Source organism: Rhinolophus ferrumequinum, chromosome 18 (genome assembly GCF_004115265.2).
Source record: "Rhinolophus ferrumequinum isolate MPI-CBG mRhiFer1 chromosome 18, mRhiFer1_v1.p, whole genome shotgun sequence".
In the NCBI taxonomy this organism is placed as follows: Eukaryota; Metazoa; Chordata; class Mammalia; order Chiroptera; family Rhinolophidae; genus Rhinolophus; species Rhinolophus ferrumequinum.
The window spans coordinates 59,365,867-59,384,477 of NC_046301.1; the positions used below are offsets into that span (position 1 = coordinate 59,365,867).

Sequence of the window (18,611 nt, forward strand, 5' to 3'; positions counted from 1 at the left end):
CCATTTTATAGCTGGGAGAGCTGAGGTCCAGAGAGGGCCAGGGCATAGCCAGTGCCACCCAGCCCCAAAGAACCAGCAGCACTGCCTGGCCAGTGTTTGACCTTTATTAGGAAATGAGGTGGGGAGGAGGGCCTGCCCCGGGGCCCGCTCCCTGTTGGTGACCCCATTAGGAGTTAAGGCTCCAAGCAGCAAGTTAGAGGGTGCCCGGCTGAAATAGCCAAGGCCTGGTAGTGGCACCCAAAATCAGCCCGGCTGAGTGGGCATTCCACTGGCCTAGGTGAGGCTGGTGTTGGAGCTGCTGGTGGCACTGCCTCGCTTCTGCAGGCATCGCACGGAACTGGGCACCTGCAGTCCTGTCGTCACCTGGAAGCTGCCACACCATACCTGGGGGACAGGGAGGGAAAAGGAGAGGCTTGGCAGCAAAGCCAGCACCCAGGGCCACCCTCTCCTATCCAGGGCCATGGAAGGGGCCTCACTGTGAAAGCAGGCAGCAGTGGCTGTGTGAACTTGGCCTTGAAGGTATGCAGCAGCTGTTTTGTGCGGGCGTTGTAGAAAGACAGGAGGCCTGGGTGGAGGGCAGAGCGACAGGGGACCAGTAAGAGGGTTTGCGGCAGAGAGACAGACAGGCAGAGGTGGCTGGAGATGCCAGCTGGGGCTCAGTCACCTTGCTGGAAGTCGCAGTGCACGCCCAGGCAGTCAGGCACAGGGGCGTCCAGCACCTTGGCCTTGTTGGCATGCTTGGCGGTGAAGCTGACCTGCAGCCAGTTGTTGATGTGCAGGCACCAGGACGCGGCCGTCTTGCCCAGCTGCTCAAAGCGGCCCAGGCTGCGGTAGGCCACCCCCACGCCGAATGCCTTGCTGTCTGGCTCGTAGCGCACCTCCCAGTAATGTTCCCCGCCATCGATCAGCGTGTCCCCTGTGGGGCGGGGTGGGCAGTGGGGACTGGGTAGCATAGGGTCCCGGGCGCTCTTCTCCATAAGGGTCAGCCACTCAGGTACTTCCCAGATCACAGCTACTTGGTCCCCAGCTATTCCCCACGCTTCAACTCCCCCTATATACTAAGTCCAGATGTTCTCCAAGCTTCTACTAGTCCTTTCAGATTCCCTATAAGTCCAAGCTACTCCTTCCAGAAACTTCCAGGTCTTAGAAAATTCCTCCAGTTGCTCCCCATGTTCAGCTACTCCTCAGTTCTTCCAAAGATTGGATAATCCCCAAACCCTTGCTCCTGGCGAACTCCATGTATTCCAACAGGACTCAAGTCCTGGAGTCCAGATACTCCCTGGAACTCCAGACTCCTTCCTGTTGCTTTCTGAATCTAGATTCTTCGCAGGCACCCAGCTCCTGGTGGAGAGCAGGTTCTTCCAGGCCTTAGCCCTTCCTGGGGTTCAGACGCCCTCTAGATCTCAGCTCATCCCTAAGTTCACATCCTTTCCAGACCCCAAGAGCTAGATTCCCAACCATAACTAGTCTAGGCCCCTCTCAGGAGCTACACAGCTCCCTCTCAAATATCAGCTACTCCACAGACCCCCACATCGCCCCCTGCTTCCGCCCCAAACCCCAACTCTGACCGTCCCAGGTGCTTTCCAGAAAATCTGAATCCTCCCTAGAACCGTCACTTCTCCTCAGAGCTGAGCTCATCCCCAGAACCCAGCTACTCCCTGTGTTTGTCCGCCCACACCGCCCCCGGCCCGATATTACTGACGCTACTGACCTCATAAAACCTCAACCCCTTTTCCAAGCCCTTTTCTGGACAGTGGCAATTTCCCTAAACTCCAGTTCTTCATGGACTCCAGCTTCTCTTTTACAAGATTTAATCGCTCCCGTGGTGCTAACCACTTCTCTAATCCTAGCCATTTCCTCAACGTCTCCTATACCAGCTACTCTCTCTGGCTCATCCACACACCCTTAGCCTTGCTTCAGCTCCTCCTCAAACCCAGTTGCTTCATAAGCAGTATTCTTTCCAGCTATCTCCCAAATCCCAGCTATTCCCCAAGTCGCAGCTATTTGACAGACCCTAGGGAACGCCCCCTCCCAAGCTCCTGACCAGCCACTCCCCAATCCCTCCTCCCCAAACCTTCCTATCCCCCCAGCACAACAACAATACATGTTACTGGGACCATTCCCAGAAAAGTTTTGTTGATGGCTGCCTCAGTTTCCCCAACCAAAGGAGTTTCCCCCCACCCCCCACCATCAGGGCCCTGACCTCCTCCCGTCTTCCTTGCTCCTTACCCAGCACTGTGTAGGACTCAGCTGTGAAGCGATCCCGTCCCCCACGACCCGAGGGCATCCTCTTGGGAGATGGAGTACCTCTGTGGGTGGCAGGAAGGGGAAGGCTCACTTCAGTCCTCACCTCCCCCACAGAGGGCTCCCCTGCTCCACCCCAGCCTCTGGGGACTTTTCCTCAATCCCTGACAGCATTTGTTTCTTTTCATACACTGGGCCACTCATGTCAGAACATGCCTGTTCCCTTCCGCATCTGGAAAACTCCTATTCAAACATCAGTAGCCAGTTCAAAGTCTCCTCTCCCTTGATTCACTATTTTGGCTCCCCAGCTCCATGTCCTTCCCTCCACCCCAGCGTTGACCACACTGAGTTGTGTGTCCATGTCCATCTTGATCTCCTCCAGCAGAGACTCAGGCAGGGGAGGGGGCAGGCTACCTGGCTGGGGAGTTGACAGGAGACGCCGTCCGTCCCTTGCCATCTTTCTCGCGAGCCTTGATATCCTGCACCTTTCCACCCATGGCGTCCCACTCCACGGAGAGATCATCCACCCGCAGGTTCTGGTGGGATGTGGACGCATCCAGGCGGAACATGAACGCTGGGGCCGGGCAGACGCGGGAGTCACAGAGATGGGGAAACCCAGAGAGACACAGAGACAGAGAGAGACAGACAGTGACCAAGACAGACCATGACAGGGACAGAGAACAGAGAGACAAAGAAACAGAGACCAAAACATAGAGAAAGAGAACAGATAAAGGCTTAGAGACAGACAGATACAGAGACGACAGGCAGAAAGACACCGAAAGGGACAAGATGGGGAAGAATGGAGGGAGCAAACCATGCAGCTAAGGGAGTGAAGGCCAAGGGCTTCCTAAAGATTTCCCAGGTCTGGAGCCATTTTCAAACCACTTATGCTGCCCTGTGTTTCCATTGGGGATTAATCACAGGAAAGGGGCTAGGCTACAGCATGACATATTTAAGCTAGACTGCAGAAGGACTTCCTATCAGGGCATGCAAAGGTATCACTGTGGGAGGCTAAGAAATCTGTCTTCACTACTGATATACCCTCCCCAACTCTATAGAGCACTTATATATTTTTGGGGGGGAACGGAGAGAGAGAGCGTGTGCGCGTCTGCGTGCGCGCGCGCGAAAGTGTGTGTGTGTGTGTGTGTGTGTGTGTGTGTGTGTGTGTGTGTCTAAAAACCATCCAGGTATAATGGGGTCAACTGCAAAAGTATAGGATAAGAGCAGGTTTATACCGGACATGCAGGCTGAGGAATTCTACTGTGGACTGAGCTCTGAGCTTCCTGGAAGCCAGGGCAAAAAGGACCACAGAATACTGATTAGAAGAGTCTCATTTCACACTAGTCCCTGGGGCCCCAGAAGTGAAGGGTTATAGAGTCACAGCCAGGATAGCAGTAGGAGCCAGTCACCTGGTGTCTCCAGAGTCACTGGCTCAGAGAATTCGCCTGCAACTGCCTTATTACAGGCCTTCACACGGAAATTCATGTATTTCATGTCAAACTTGAGACCTAGGAGGCAACAGAGGATCTCAACATTGTGTACACTTTGAGTAATAGGTTAGAGGCCCTTGTGTCCCACAGTAATCCCACTGCCCCTCCTTCTAAGGAGCACCTTGTAAATGACATCTTATCTCTGAGAAACCATCCTTGCCCACATTCACCTGTGGAGCTATGTATTACTTGGTTCTACCCCCAAACCAGACTGGCTAATCAGGATGCTTTATGACCCAATCATAGAGATTAGTTAAGGGATAGGCACGTGACCCAAACTGGCCAATCAGAATCTGCCCTGGGACTTTAACTGGTATTATAGGGAGCAGACTCGCTGTTGTCTCTTGGCTGGCCAGCTAGGAGGAAGTGCCTCTTGGGAAAATTTGCCAGCTCATTTGGCTAGCCTCCTTGAGAATGCAGTCCCGAGTCAGTAAGTGCAGGGAACAAAGGTGACCGAGTCACTTGCTGGAACCCCTGGATCAAGCCATGCCTGGTTACTTGTTAAAGATTTTCCCTACGATGAGGATGTATCTCACCCTCCCTTTCTGGTCTTTTCTGATTAGTTTCTTCCAATCTTAAAAATAAAAAGCAGGTATCAAGCTGTCTTCTCCCTCTTTGGAGAGCTTAGGAACACCCTCCTTTCTGCTGCCTCACTCCCTCTCCCTCCTCTGGCCGTGTCAGTTCCATTTTGCAAGACTTTCTGGCTGACTACTCCTTCCCTTCTGGAACATACTCTTTCCTTGGTGGCCATGGCACTGCCCTCTCCTGGCTGCCCCCTCTGGTTATTCCCTCTCCGTCTTCTTTGCAGGCTCCTCCCTCCCTGACACCCTTAAATGTCAGGGTGGCTCAGTCTAGGATCCCTGGTCATCCCACTCTGCTCCCTGTCCCTTTCTCGCCCTTCAGACACCATCCGTCCACACACGGCTCCCACAGCCCCGCCTCTAGCCCTGACCACATGTCCAGGCACCTCCTGAGTGTTCCCCAGAGCACGCCCATTCTCTGGGCATCCCAAGCAGCACTCAGCACCCCCTTCTCTAATCCCTCCTTAGATCCCTTGCCCTCAGGACAAAGTCCCCATTCCTCCTCTCACCTCTCCCCAGAGACATTGCTCTCTGCATACGTAACTAGTTCCAGACACAAAGGCTCAGCATTCTGACTCTGAGCCCTCAATCAGGCTGTTTCTCTGCCCGCTCCTTCCAAACCCCCTTATTCTCTTTTGGGCCTCTGCCTGGCTGCCACCTCCTCCAGGTGCCCACCCAGACTGCCTCACCCTTCTTTGGATCCCCTTCCCTGAGTTCAGTGGTTTGTTCAGCAGCGCCATCTAATGCCCTGGAGCTAAGACTACCACCCAGAAGGCTGGGTTTCAAACCTGGAACACATCTGACTACAGTCTAGACTCGCTCACTGTGTGCCTCAATTTCCTTTTCTGCAAACTGGAAGTCGTATTCCCCAGGCTGAGCAGGGTTCACATGCGGATGAGCTGAGTCGAGGAATGGAGGTCATAACCACTCCACCCTCCTGTCTTTCCAAGCAATCAATGAGCTAGTAGGCGGATTGCAAATAGCCACACAGGTTATTTACATAGGTGAACGCATTCATGTATATCCTCAATACTGCACGCCTTTTGATGGATTCAGCTTCCCGCCCTGAAGAACTCGCTCACTAGTAATTCTGTCAAAAGTGAGAGGGCGTGGCTCTAAAGGAGATGCACCAGGAAGCCTGTGACAGAGCAGATCTATACCGTGATTACGGTAGTGATGGCATGAATTTACAGGTGGGATAAAACTGCATATGGGAATATACACGCACACATCAATGAGGGCATGTGACACTGGTGAAATGTGAATCAACACTGCAGAATACAGCCATGTCAGTTTCCTGGTTTTTGATATTGAACTATAGCTCTGTAAACTGCCACTACTGGAGAAAGCGGAGCATAGCCACACAATGGTCTATTATTCACCCTTAAAAAAGGAAGGAAGGGGCCGGTCTGGTGGCTCAGGCGGTTGGAGCTCCATGCTCCTAACTCCAAAGGCTGCCGGTTCGATTCCCACATGGGCCAGTGGGCTCTCAACTACAAGGTTGCCGGTTAAACACCTCGACTCCAGCAAGGGATGGTGGGCAGTGCCCCCTGCAACTAAGATTGAACACGGCACCTTGAGCTGAGCTGCCGCTGCACTCCCGGATGGCTCGGTTGGTTGGGGCGCGACCTCTCAACCACAAGGTTGCCGGTTCAACTCCTGCAAGGGATGGTGGGCTGCGCCCCCTGCAACTAGCAACGGCAACTGGACTTGGAGCTGAGCTGCGCCCTCCACAACTAAGACTGAAAGGACAACGACTTGAAGCTGAACGGCACCCTCCACAACTAAGATTGAAACTTGACTTGGAAAAAAGTCCTGGAAGTGCACACTGTTCCCCCAACAAAAAGTCCTGTGCCCCTTCCCCAATAAAATCTTTTAAAAAAAAAAAAAAAGGAAAGAAATTCTGACCTGCTACAACACGGATGAACCTTGAGGACATTATGCTCAGTGAAAGAAGCCAGTGACAAAAGGACAGATACTATGTGAGTCCACTCATAGGAGGTACTTAGCGCAGTAACAATCACAGAGGCGGGAAGTTGAATGATGGGTGCCAGCAGCTGCCGGAGGAGGAGCGGGGAGTTAGTGTTTAACGCTGACAGAGTGTCAGTTTTGCAAGATGAAAAGTTCTGGAGATGGATGATGGGGACGGCTGCACAACGATGTGACTCTGCTTAATGTCACTGAGCTGTACACTCAAAAACAATTAAGATGGTAAATGTTATGTTTATGTGTATTGTACCATAATAAAAAAATGATTGGGGGGAAACGGGGTGTGTTTATTTTGATTCCCATGTAAACCAATAGCTTCTCAGGCGCTCTTGCGGGCTGGTGGCTTTTCTTTGCTGCAATTAGCATGCTCATTATTAACCATGTATGCTAATTATAGAGAAGGAACAAGCTGATTACAGCCCAAGAACTGTGATGCTAGTTATGTTGTCAGCAAGACCCTTCCTGCCCCAGAGGGTTTCCCTGGCTCAGGATGGCTTCGTAAACTCATTAGGGACCTCCAACTCTTCCTTTATCAGACCCCGCCTACGAGCGAGCCGGGTGGAGTCCCCCAGGCCTTCTGCTTTCTTGTAACTGATAAGGAAATGCCCACATACCAGAAGGGAGGCCCCGGAACCCAGCTCCAAGAGGTTGTCCGCTCTGCCCACTATGACAAGGACAGCACCTAGTATACCGTAGGCGTTCAATAAACTAGGGTGATCAAATGAATGCTGGAGAGCAGAAATAAGACATGGATGGATGGTGCCTTCTCCCCACTGTACCTCAGGTCCCTCATCTGTAAAATGGTGATGATAAGCCTGCCTATTAACGTGTAAAACACTGAGCACACAGTAAGCCCACAATAAATGGTGCAGGGGCTGTCATCAATATCACTTCCGTTATTACCTCCTGCTACTCCTGATCAGTGCAGCCAGGCTGTTCTCACACCCCATGAGTTTTAGGGATTGTCCTGAAGTCCCCAGTTGGCTGATGGGAAAACAGGAGCCAGGAGGGAGCTGACGGGCATCGGGTGGGTTGGCAGCTGGGCTGAGCCGCCCTTACCTGTCAAGGTGTACTCTGACTGCCGGATGCCCTCGACGACCATCCAGGGCTGGTCCTCCTTGAGACGGGGCGGGCCCTCGAAATTCGTGCGCCGGTACTCCAGCACGTAGTGGTCAATCTTGCTGTCCTCATCTGGCATGCGCCACACCAGGGTCACACAGTTGTCTGCCACCAAGGACTCGGCCAGGTCAATCACCGGGGCGCTGGGGACTGCCCAGGACAGAAGGGAGAGGGAGGTCAGGGTTCTGCAGCCACAGGCATAGGGGCTTTGCTGGAGCCCACCTCACATGACAGAACTTCGAAGGGCTGAGGCTGCCTCTGGATCCCAGGCATGGGGCCTGGATAGTGAAGTCTCTTCAGCGGTCCACCAAAGGGTGGGGGGTGGGGGCAGAGCTTTTTCAGGGTTCAACCAACAAAGGCTGAGCATTCTCAGGATTCCACCATTTATAAGTAGAACATTTCCAGAATTCGTTGCCAATTGAGGTCCTGGCCTTCATGGGACATTACCCCCTGATGGGTGGGGCCTTTTAGGGCTCCACGCAGAGGTGTGGCCTCCTCATAGCTCCACCCACGGGGGTGGGGCATTATCATGGCTCCACCCAGGGGCAGGGCCTTCTGGGGTTTCCAACCCTGGCTGTCAGCCTTATTTCAGGCCTTGTCTCAGGGCTCCCCCACCTGGACTCCCAAGTGGTTTCCCTGAAACCCGGGCCCTCCAGCGAGTTCCCTCTCACCAGGTAGGAACTTGAGTGCCTGTAGCATCCTCCTCTCCTGTGCAAAGTCCACCATGAGGTGACTCATGTTGTCGCTGACCTTGGCTTTCAATGACAGCCGGAAGGCGGGGGCCATTGTTACACTACAAGGAAGGAGGTGGAGGCAGCCTGCTGGCAGGCATCTCGGGTAGACCCAGGCCTGATCCTCCAAGGTGTGTGTGGGACCCCCTCCCCATTGTTCTGGTCCAGTGCTCTGGGCCAAGGGACCCTCACGTGGGCGTCCCCACCTTCATACCAGGGGCAGGGCACTAGGGTGGGGGCCATATCCAGTATCTTACCCGTCTTTGATTTGCTTGGCAGCCTAGAAAGAGGAACAGAATAAAATTCAAAGAGTTGTCTCAACTGAATTAGAAAACCACTGTACAGACAGGAAGACTGACACCCAGCATGGCAACCATTTGCCAAAATTCCCCCAACACTGGGGCAGAAACCCTTGGCTGTGCCCCAAAAGGATGAGGGGCAAAGGCAGGCTTCCACCCCCATCCCCACCCCCTGCCCAGTGCCCAGAACATATAGTTGGCAGACTTAGCAAATAAAAATATAGGACACTCAGTTAATTTGCATTTCAGATCAACAATGAATGATCTTTTTAGTATATGTGTAAGTATGTCCTATCCTATATTTGGGACATACATTGTACAGTGAGTCCTCATTCAACGTTGCCTATAGATTCTTAGAAACTATGACTGTAAGTGAAACAACATGTAACGAAACCAACTTTACCATAGGCTAATTGATATAAACAAAAGTTAAGTTCCTACACATATTTGTGATCACAAAAACATCATCAAACTTCTAAATAAAAACCCCAAACATTTCTAATATTAAACATTGAAATAGGGGGTGGCCGGATGAATCAGTTGGTTAGAGCGTGAGCTCTTAACAACAAGGTTGCTGGTTCAACTCCCGCATGGGATGGTGGGCTGCGCCCCTTGCAACTAAGATTGAAAATGGCGACTGGACTTGGAGCTGAGCTACGCCCTCCACAACTAGATTGAAGGTCAACGACTTGACTTGGAGCTGGTGGTTCCTGGAAAAAACACACTGTTTCCCAGTAAAGTCCTGGAAATACACACTGTTCCCTTTCCCCAATCAAATCTTTAAAAAAAAAATTGAAATAAATGTGAGCTATACAGACATTTACGAGTAAGAAAGATGAATAAAAACAAGTAAGAGAATGATTTTCCAACCTGCTGATTCCAGCTTAGGGTTGTGAGTGGCTGGAGCCTTTCCTGGCAGCTCAGGGTGCCAGGCAGGAACCCACCCTGGACAGGACACCCTTCCATCAGGGCCCCTCACCCACATCCATTCACACTGGGGCAATGTAGACACGCCAATTCACCTCATCTGCACAGCTTTGGGACATGACAGGAAACCGGAGTCCCCAAAGAAAACCCACACCAATGTGGGGAGCGAGTGCACAGTCCACACAGTGGCCCATGCCAAGAATCCACTTTTTTTCTCATCAACGTTATAATGAAACGACATTGAACGAAACAAGGTTATTTGAGGACCAGCTGTACTAAATATTGCACAGGATATGTTGTACTAAAAAAATTATTCATTGCTAAATTTGAATTTCAGATAAATACAAAATATTTGAGTATAAATATGTCCCACGCAACATGTCAGAAATACTTACACTAAACATTTGCATGGGATATACTTATACTAAAAAAATTATTAATTGTTAAGTTGGAATTTCAGATCAACAACAAATAATTTTTTTAGTATAAGTACGTCTCACGCGATCTTTGGGACACACTTGTACTAAATATTGCATGGGCCAAACTTATACTAAACAATTTCTTGTGGTAGATCTGAAATGCTGATTTAACTAGATGTCCTGTATTTCATCTGGCAGTCCTACCCGGATGGCCTCCGAGGCCCCCACCTGAGGAAAGTCCTCGCTGTCTGTGGCCTGCAGGGTCTGGTTGGCCATCTCCAGAAGCTCCTCAGAGCTCTCCAGGGCCCGCGTGCAGGCAGCCAGCTGGTTCTGCGGGCGGCATGGCACTGAGGGAGGACACACCTCACCCCAGTGCATCTAAGCCTCCCAGGCCTCCCCACCTTCAGGATCCAGGGTGCCATGCCCTTCTCCAGCTCCAGGTGGGAGATGGAGGCTGGAGGGAGGCGAGGCATTGCTCCTGGCACTGCATCAGAATCACCTGGGGATCCTTTACTGAAAAACTCACATGCTCAGGCTACACCTGAGCCCCAGGGCTCCACATTCCCTCGGGATTGGGACAGGGATCCGGGGATGTCAGGAAGTTGCCCAGGAGGTTTCAATGCAGCCCCAGTGATCCCAGCTTGGAGTCTGAGGTCCCACAAGAGCCATAGGGGGTGTTTGGCCATCAGATCTGGGGGACCAGTGGGAAGGGCTGAGAAACTGAAGGCGCTGGGTGAGGACAGGAAAGAGGAATGGCCAGATGTGGGGGTGTGGCTGTGGTGATGGAGAAGAGGGGGCGGATGGAACAGGGGATTAAGAGGGAGAGCAGGTGGTTGGGGGTTGATGGGTCATGGCCAGGGAGGGTACAGGCAAGAGACCAGGGAAGAGGAGGTGAGGCCAACGACACCAGGGTGTCTGGCTCTGGACACTGGGGACATTTGGGGGCATCTCCAAGAATGGGAGCGGGAAAAGGAGGTTTGGAGGAAGATGTGAGACCAGCTGGGCTCTGTTGAGTGTGAGGGGTGCAGTGGGGGATGGCGACTGGGCGGGGGCCTGGGGGAATCCCCACGCACACCTGCAGCTCGTAGGTGCGGCTGGCGCGGTCCTGCTTTATCTTCATGAGCATCCCCTCCTTCAACTCCTCCAGGAGGGAGAAGAGGGACTGGAACTCCGCCTCCAGGTCCTCCTGCACCTTGGCTGAGTTTGCCTTGGAGAGACATTTTGGGGTTGAAATGGCCAGGATTGGCCAAAGCCCATGCTTAGATGGGGAAACTGAGGCGCGGGCTTGGCAGCCAGGCTCAGAATCCCAGGGGCATAAGCAGCAATAGGCAAGCTCATAGGAATACCCCCTTCTGCCTCCCCTTCCATCCACCTGCCCAAGATCTCCCCGCCCTCCTCTCTCCCTCCTGGGGGGCTGTGGTCCTCACCTCCACATTCAGTAGCATCTGCTTGAGGGAGTAGATAAAACTCTGAATTTCTTCATTCTTCACAGCCAGCGTTGTGATGATCTTCCGCAGAGCCTCCTGCCCCCACAGGAAGCGCGCACACACACAAGCAGGGCCAGTAAGCCCCCCCAGGCTGGTCCAGCTCCCACATCTGGTGCTCCCCCTCCCCCCTCCAGGGATCCAGGGAGATGTGGGGCCACTGTGCCAATGAGTTTGGGCACCCGCCACGAGGCAGGCCCTGGGCAAAGCTCTGGCCCTACCTTCCCTCACCCGGCAGATGGGCACCGTGAGGATGCCCATTTTACAGAAGAGGAAACTGAGGCGCAGAGAAAGACTCTCAGGAAGAGACAGACCCTGGGCCGGAGCACAAAGCCTTCAACCAGGTACCTATATCCTGAGGGCGGGGCATAATCCGGGATGAGGCGAAAGAAAACCCCAGAGGAAGATGATGCCCGCAGAAAATGGGCTAACCTGGGAAAGGATTAGCAAGGAGAAAGGAGGAACCTGAGGAGACGGGGTGCCAGAGAGCCCAGGTAAGTGGGGAGAAGGGGAGGTCTGGGAGAGGAAATGCCTGGAGGGAAGGAGGCGGCGTGGAAGGACCCTGCTGGGGCCTGTAGCTTTGACCCAGGCCTCGGACGGCTCTCTTTTCTGGAAGCGCAGGGTCGGAGGGGTCACCTGTGCTGAGCTGATGGGGCGTCCTCGGGGGCAGGGTGGGGCGGGGGCCGGGACACCTGGTCCGCAGTCCGGACGAAAGGCGTGGGGGATGGGGTCAAGGTTGTGTCCGGGATACTGGGTGGAGGTGGGGGAAGTGGAGGGGATGCGCTTGGACCCAGGCTAAGATGATGGGGTGTCTGGGCGAAGTTGAGGGGCTGCATCCCAAATGGGGGAACTAGAGGGCCGGGTTGTGGCGGGGGTGGGGCCTCGACCGCAGAGAAGCTGGAGGCGGGGGCGGGGGCGGGGAGGGCGCTGCGGCATCACCTGGTCCCCTCCCCTTGGGTACCCCCGCCGCGTCCCTTCCCGGTCCTACCCTCTGGTCCTCCATAGCTGCAGCCCAGCTCGTCCCAGCCCGGCTCGCGGGACCCGCTCTCTCTTCTAGTCCCCGAGCTGCCTTTGCCGCTGCCTGGAGCCAATAGCCCGCCGAGCCCTCGCCGCCGCAGCCGCGCCCCCAGTCAGCGCTCCATCACTGACCACAGCGCGCAGGCGCGCCGCCCGCGCGGCAGGCTGGGAAATGTAGTCCTGTACTGCGGTCGCCGAGAGACAGGACCCCCACCCCCAGACCTGGGATGCACCAAGCCACATTGGTAATGATGGCTGAGCAGCAGAGAGCCTGAAGCTGGGAGGCAGGATGCCTGGGTTCGACCTCCTGGCCCTGCCGGTGACCTAGAACCCATCCCTAGTCCTCCTGGTGCCTCAGTCTCCCCACTTGATCTGTCACACTGCTGCTCAAACTGGATTTCTACCATCCTACCCACCCCACTGCCCCCGAGATCTGGCCCCTGACTTACTCATAAGCTTTGCATTTACTGAAAAGCCAAGGCTTTTTCCCAAGTGGATGTTCAACCTTCCAATGCCTTCTGTCCCTCCTCATGTCACAACTGAACTCCTATACATCCCACAAAGCCCCAGGCTCTCACATCTCCTCCACAAGCTTCCCTGACCACACAGAATCCACAGGGCTAGGAATATCTTCTTCATCAGCCTGGGACTGAATCTATCCAAGTTCTCTAGCATTGGCTCTCATCAGAGGGTGGGGGAAGGTGGAGCTCCGGGAAGTCCAAAGGAGAGGGAAGGACTAGGCAGGGGGAGGCTGGAAGGCTGTGTGTGTCTGCTGGGGAGATGTGGGCAGACAGCCATCTCAGAGGCCTCCCTGTGGTTGATAAAAACTCTTCAAACGACACAGGCTCTCTTCCTTCTAGATGGGAAAGGACGTCACAGTGTGGTTGAGGCCTAGAGGTCTGCCCCCTCCTCTTAGAGGGTACTGTGAGCCCCTGGGGTGACAGCTGTAGGATTTGGAGGAGCCTATGAACCCTCTCAACTGAGCCCCTAAACTTCTCTCTAGGCCGTGGGGTCAGAGAAACCCCCACATCTGTCGTCGGACCCAAAGCCCGCAGCAGAAATCCATGCCTCTGACCCTCAAAGGAAGACATTTTGGGGGCAAATAACTGAAGCTGGATTCTGCTCTTCAGTCCACCATGCTCCCCACCCCCATACTGCATCACCTGCCCTTCCAATGTAAGGAAGGAAGATATGGAGGAAGAGTATTGAAGGCAGAGGGAACATCCTGTGAAAAGGTCCCCACAACTCAGGTGTTTATGTAGAGCCTTCCAGAAAGATTTCCATTCACTGGGACACATTATCCACACTCACATATGCATACTGCCTTTCAGATTAAAAAGAAAACTTTGGGGAAACTGAGGCAAAATGTGGCAGGAAGTGGAGCCCCAGGTAGCACTGGCCGCCAGACGTCTGCCCGTCTGGCCTGGGTGTCATATCTGCCTCTGTGGCTGGGGAGGAGATTATAGCAGGAAGTCTGTTAAATGGGAGGGGGGAAAGAGGTGGCGGAGCACCGGCCAGGAGAGGGGTCCTGATGGACCAGGAATGGGGTCCCTGGGCACAGCACTGGTCCTCCTGTTGCAGTTCTGGGGTTAGTACTTGGGCCTCTCTCTCCTCTGTACTCCCTCCTGTTGTCCATCACCCCAGCTGCCTGTTCTCTCACTGAGAGTCCCTCTAAACCTTGTACCTCTGCTCTGCCAAGTAGGGCCTGTCTCTCTGACACTCAGAACCTTAGGAAGGTTGAAGGAGTCTAGCAAGGGTCCTCAGAGGAGGGCCCTAGGATAAAATTCAAACCATGACATACATAGCAGCCTTGTGTGACTGGTTTCTCATCTCCACCTGCCTCTACATTCCCTCTCTCCCCCTTGGCCCGCCTGCTGGCTTGTCTTTCTTTTTTTTTTTTTTTCCATCACAGTAAGCTTGATTTCACCTCTGGGCCTTTGCACATACTGTTCCATCTGCCTGAAATTCTCTTCCCTGGATCTCATCTCTAGCATCAATCCCATTGTGTCTCAAATGCCAGGAGCTTAACACAAACTCACCCCTTCTGGGGAACCTAACAGGTGTCCAAAAGCAAACTGTTTTTTGTTTTGTTTTTTTAAGATTTTATTGGGGAAGGGGAACAGGACTTTATTGGGGAAGGGGAACAGTGTGTACTTCCAGGCCTTTTTTCCAAGTCAAGTTGTCCTTTCAATCTTAGTTGTGGAGGGTGCCGTTCAGCTTCAAGTTGTTGTCCTTTCAGTCTTAGTTGTGGAGGGCGCAGCTCAGCTCCAGGTCCAGTTGCCATTGCTAGTTGCAGGGCGCGGCAGCCCACCATCCCTTGAGGGAGTCGAACCAGCAACCTTGTGGTTGAGAGGACGCGCTCCAACCAACTGAGCCATCCAGGAGCTCAGTGACCCCTCAGCTCAAGGTGCCATGTTCAATTTTAGTTGCAGGGGGTGCTGCCCACCATCCCTTGCGGAACTCGAGGAATTGAACTGGTAACCTTGTGGTTGAGAGCCCACAGGCCCATGTGGGAATCGAACCAGCAGCCTTCGGATTTAGGGGCATGGAGCTCTAACCACCTGAGCCACCGGGCCGGCCCCCAAAGCAAACTCTTTCTTTCTACTCAGTCCTCTTCTTCCCTCAGCATCCCTCATCTTGGCCAAAAGTCAAAGCCATTCACACAATCCCTTAGGCTTAAACCTTGGGAATCCACCATCATTCCTCTTTCCCTCTCTCCCAATTCAGTTCTTCTTGCAGTTCTTCTGGGAGCTACCTGCAAAATCTATTCAGACTCTGATGACTTCTCTCCAGGGTCTGTCCCCCATAACTGATCACATGGACCCTCATCTCCTGGTTGCCTTTGATACTCCTGGTTGCACCCCACAGTCTGTTCTCACCATGCAGTCACAATCTTTTTAAAACTTAAATTGGACCACATTTCCTCTTCTAGGATCTCATCACACTTAGATTAAAAAGCAAACTGTCCCCTTCCCCTCATCTCCACCTCCCCACCCCCACCAAACCCCACCCTGTGCCCTGCAGTGCTTTGTATAATGCATCTCCTGCTGACCTCCCTGTCCTCACCTCCTCCCTCTCCCCCTTGATCTCCCTGCTCCAGGGACATGGTTCTCCTTGCTGTTCCTCCAACACACCGGGCACAGTTCAGCCTTTTCACAGGCTGTTCACAGGCTGTTCCCTCTGCCTTCAATACTCTTCCTCCATATCTTCCTTACTTACCAGGACCGGCGACTTCTTACCATTTAGAACCTTGCTCAACTGTCACCTCCCCTGAGAGGCCTTCCCTGACTACCCTCAATAAGTAGATTCTCTCTCACCTTCCTTATCCTCTATCACCACTCCCGGTTCCTTTCCTCGATCAAGATTCTCATTTCATGACTTCCTGTGTCTCTCTTCGTCCCCAGACCATTAGTTCTATGAGGGCAGTGATATTTGTCTGTCTCGGCCACCTCCGTGTCTGTGTCCGAGGTGTCCAGAACAAGACACACACAAAGTGACATTTGTGTGGCTGAGAGCTGGACATATCATAAACTCCATCTTGAAATTTCATAAGTGCCGAGTTATACCCATTTTACAGATGAGGCCACTGAGCCTCAGCAAGGAGAAGTGACTTTGTAAAGCTCACACGGACAGCAAAGTTTTAATCTCTTGCTGCCTCACCCCTGCAGGCTCACTCAAGTAGTAAGCCTCCCTGCCACCCACACACTCTGAGAAACCCACCTCCCTGCCATCCACACACCTCTTCTGCCTCTAGCCTGCAAAGAGCCACAGGCCTGAGTGTGCAGCAGGGGCCCACATTCAGTTGAGGCCGTTGAGGCAGGACAGCCAGGTGACCATCCTCATGGCTCTTCACAGCTACCACCCCCCACACACTCACACACACACACACTCTCCTGAATTCTAGTCGCATAGATCCATTTGGCCTGGTTTCCTCTTTTATTTAAATGGAATCATAGAGTATATTCTCTTTTGCATCTGACTTCTTTTGTTGCACGCAAGGTCTGGAAGAGTCATCCATGTAAGTGCACGTAACCGAGGTTTGTTCTCCTTCCTTGCTGGAGAGTATTCCACCATGTCACTCCACTGCCCTTTATCATCCAATTTCCTATCGATGGGCATTTGGGCAGCTTCTGGGTTTTGGCTGTTGTGAACAAGGTGGCAGGGAACAATCTAGAATGTGTCTTTTGGTCAACACGTACACATTTCTGTTGTACCTAGGACAATTCTAGAATTTGAACCACAACATAGAATGTTATAGTTGTAGTATCCTAGGGCCATAAAATTCTTGGCTCTTAGAACTATAGCATTTGTCCTCAAGGGGAAGGTCCTCCTAAGGAGGTAAAAACTGGTTATTGGGGAGCAAAGGAAATCTTACTCTTTCTATGTATAAAGCATATAGTATATAAACAAATTTACAGTATATCTGTGGTATTAAAATTTCATGGGGGAACAAATTAAGATTTGTAAAGTCTCGTAAAGGGGTTACCAAAGAAAAAAGGTTGAGAAACACTGAAATAAAGGAATGAATGATTCTAGAATCTTAGAACTGCAGTATCTTAAACACTAAATAGATAGACTCTTAGAATTTTGCAATCTCAGACTAAGAGCAGAGAATCTTAGAATGCAGAATTGAAAGCCATTGACTCTCAACGCTGGAAGGAACTTTTCAGGTAGCCGCACGGAGGGCAGATGGTTCCAAGCTAGCTGCCTCATTTTACAGAAAAGAAAACTGAGGCCTAGAGAGGGTCAGCACGTGACACACACAAGCCAGTGATACAGCCGGTTTTCTCTCAAGCCTGGTTCATACTTCCCCCACTCTAGATGACACCCCTAGTAGGGACAGTCCCAGAGAGCAGTTTCCAGGCTCTCGACCTCACGTGGAAAGGTGCTGGCCCGGGTAGTAGGTGGCCATCAGCTGTAACCAGTTAGCCATTAGCCACTGATGTAACTGCCGTGGCTACATTGGTGGTTGGTTGGCAGAGAAGTAGATGGCAGGCTGCTGATTGCACATAGTGTGGCTCCTGCTTCCTGTGTCTCCAACCCAGCCGCCAGCAAGAATATAGCGGTATGCCTCCCCTATCTATGGCTCCGTTGGCGTTCCTTTTTGTCCTCACCATGTCCTGCATTTTTGTGCGGGGAGCAGGACTAGAGGCCCTGCATGACACCCCTGTATGGGCCAAAACTTGAGCGGGGGCAGGAGACCCAAGCTGACCCAAGCAGCGCTGCTCTCTCAGTGGCTTGTGACGGCCAGCCCCATCAGGCAGAATGGGCCACCACCCTGACTTCCAGCCCCAAGACACGACGTTTGCTTTCCAGCTGGCAGGACCCACCCACTGCCTGCCTCCAGGGAGGTGTGTTATGGCCCTCCTGCCGCTTCCCCACCCTTCCAGTGAAGAGGGGGCCAGTTAGCAATTAGCAGAGGCACCAGGCAGTGCGTTGTTGGCAGCTGTGAGGGAGCAGGCAGGCGTGGGTCCAGCTCTGCACAGCTGGTTTTCCCACCAGGGAATAGCTGCTCGTAGCCCCCCAGGGACCGCTGCCAACGTTGGAACCCGCAAGATGAAGGAGTTGGGGGTGTTGGGCTTCAGCTTAGTCACAGCAGGAGCCTTTGCTAGGGTTCATGTCAATTGTACAAACCTAGGAGTGCGTCCCCACTCGGCCATTCAAGTGACCTGGGCAAGTAACTTGACCCCTGGTGATCAAGGTGATGGAGGTCATGGTGAGGATGACGAAACAACTCCAGCTGGCCGTTGTTCCACAATAACCCAGCAAGACAGGAATGTTGGCCTCGTTTTTCTGAAGAGGAAGCAGGTTCAGAGCAAGCACCTGTCCTAACTCACCCAGCATGGCAGCGACAGAGACCTTGAGATTCCACACGGGGTGGGGGTCTCTGACCCTGAAGGGTGCAGGAGGCTGGACTCAAAGGCGAGCACCCCAAGATATAGGTTTCTTCTCTGCAGGGAGCCGGCTACCGACCCAGAACCGGCTTCCCAGTGCGCCCCGCCCTCATGTCCCTCCTCCGGCCCCGCCCTTGCGCCTGTGTCCCGCCCCCGTCAGACTGCCCACTCCCCCTGTCCCGCCCCGGATTCCTCTTCGCGCTGCAGGTGGCGGGGAGCGTGGCCGTGGCCGCTTTAGCGCTGGGCACCTGGCTCTGGGGCCGCCGCCACCACGAGGACACGGCGCAGGCAGCAGCACGGAGGGCAGACGGTTCCAGCGGCGCCGCCCTACGCTGGCGATCCCTCCCCCGCGTGGCGGAGGCGGGAACTGCAGCTGCTTGAGAAGGCTGTACTGTGTCCCCATCTGCCCTTTCTGGA

General features: G+C 53.3%; 1 protein-coding gene across 6 annotated transcripts; it reads right to left on the reverse strand.

Annotated features, from left to right (window-relative positions):
• Window positions 1-21: 21 nt before the first annotated feature.
• FSD1 (fibronectin type III and SPRY domain containing 1) lies at window positions 22-12,444 on the reverse strand. 6 transcript variants are annotated; one of them, XM_033133509.1, is made up of 13 exons: window positions 12,272-12,422; window positions 11,227-11,322; window positions 10,875-11,006; window positions 10,004-10,129; window positions 8,412-8,434; window positions 8,095-8,216; window positions 7,364-7,573; window positions 3,654-3,752; window positions 2,659-2,818; window positions 2,230-2,309; window positions 665-916; window positions 477-565; window positions 22-384 (listed from the first exon to the last, which is right to left on the reverse strand). In XM_033133509.1, exons 1-13 carry the CDS (start codon window positions 12,284-12,286, stop codon window positions 274-276), a joined length of 1,515 nt encoding a protein of 504 aa, XP_032989400.1. In that variant the 5' UTR covers window positions 12,287-12,422; the 3' UTR covers window positions 22-273. The 6 variants fall into 6 exon arrangements, with proteins under 6 accessions (XP_032989400.1, XP_032989398.1, XP_032989399.1 ...); XM_033133510.1 differs by having other exon boundaries at window positions 83-384; window positions 10,028-10,129; window positions 12,272-12,443; XM_033133511.1 differs by having other exon boundaries at window positions 84-384; window positions 756-916; window positions 10,028-10,129; window positions 12,272-12,444.
• Between the last annotated feature and the right edge of the window lie 6,167 nt (window positions 12,445-18,611).

Bases quoted from the DNA above. Each gene is read 5' to 3' on its own strand.
- FSD1 (XM_033133506.1), bottom strand. From the start codon at position 11,544: ATGGGCATCCTCACGGTGCCCATCTGCCGGGTGAGGGAAGGTAGGGCC. The intron at 10,130-10,874 runs GTGTGCGTGGGG...TGCCGCCCGCAG, and splicing joins GCCGCACCTACGAGCTGCAG to AACCAGCTGGCTGCCTGCAC. The intron at 566-664 runs GTGACTGAGCCC...CCCTCCACCCAG, and splicing joins GCACTGCGACTTCCAGCAAG to GCCTCCTGTCTTTCTACAAC.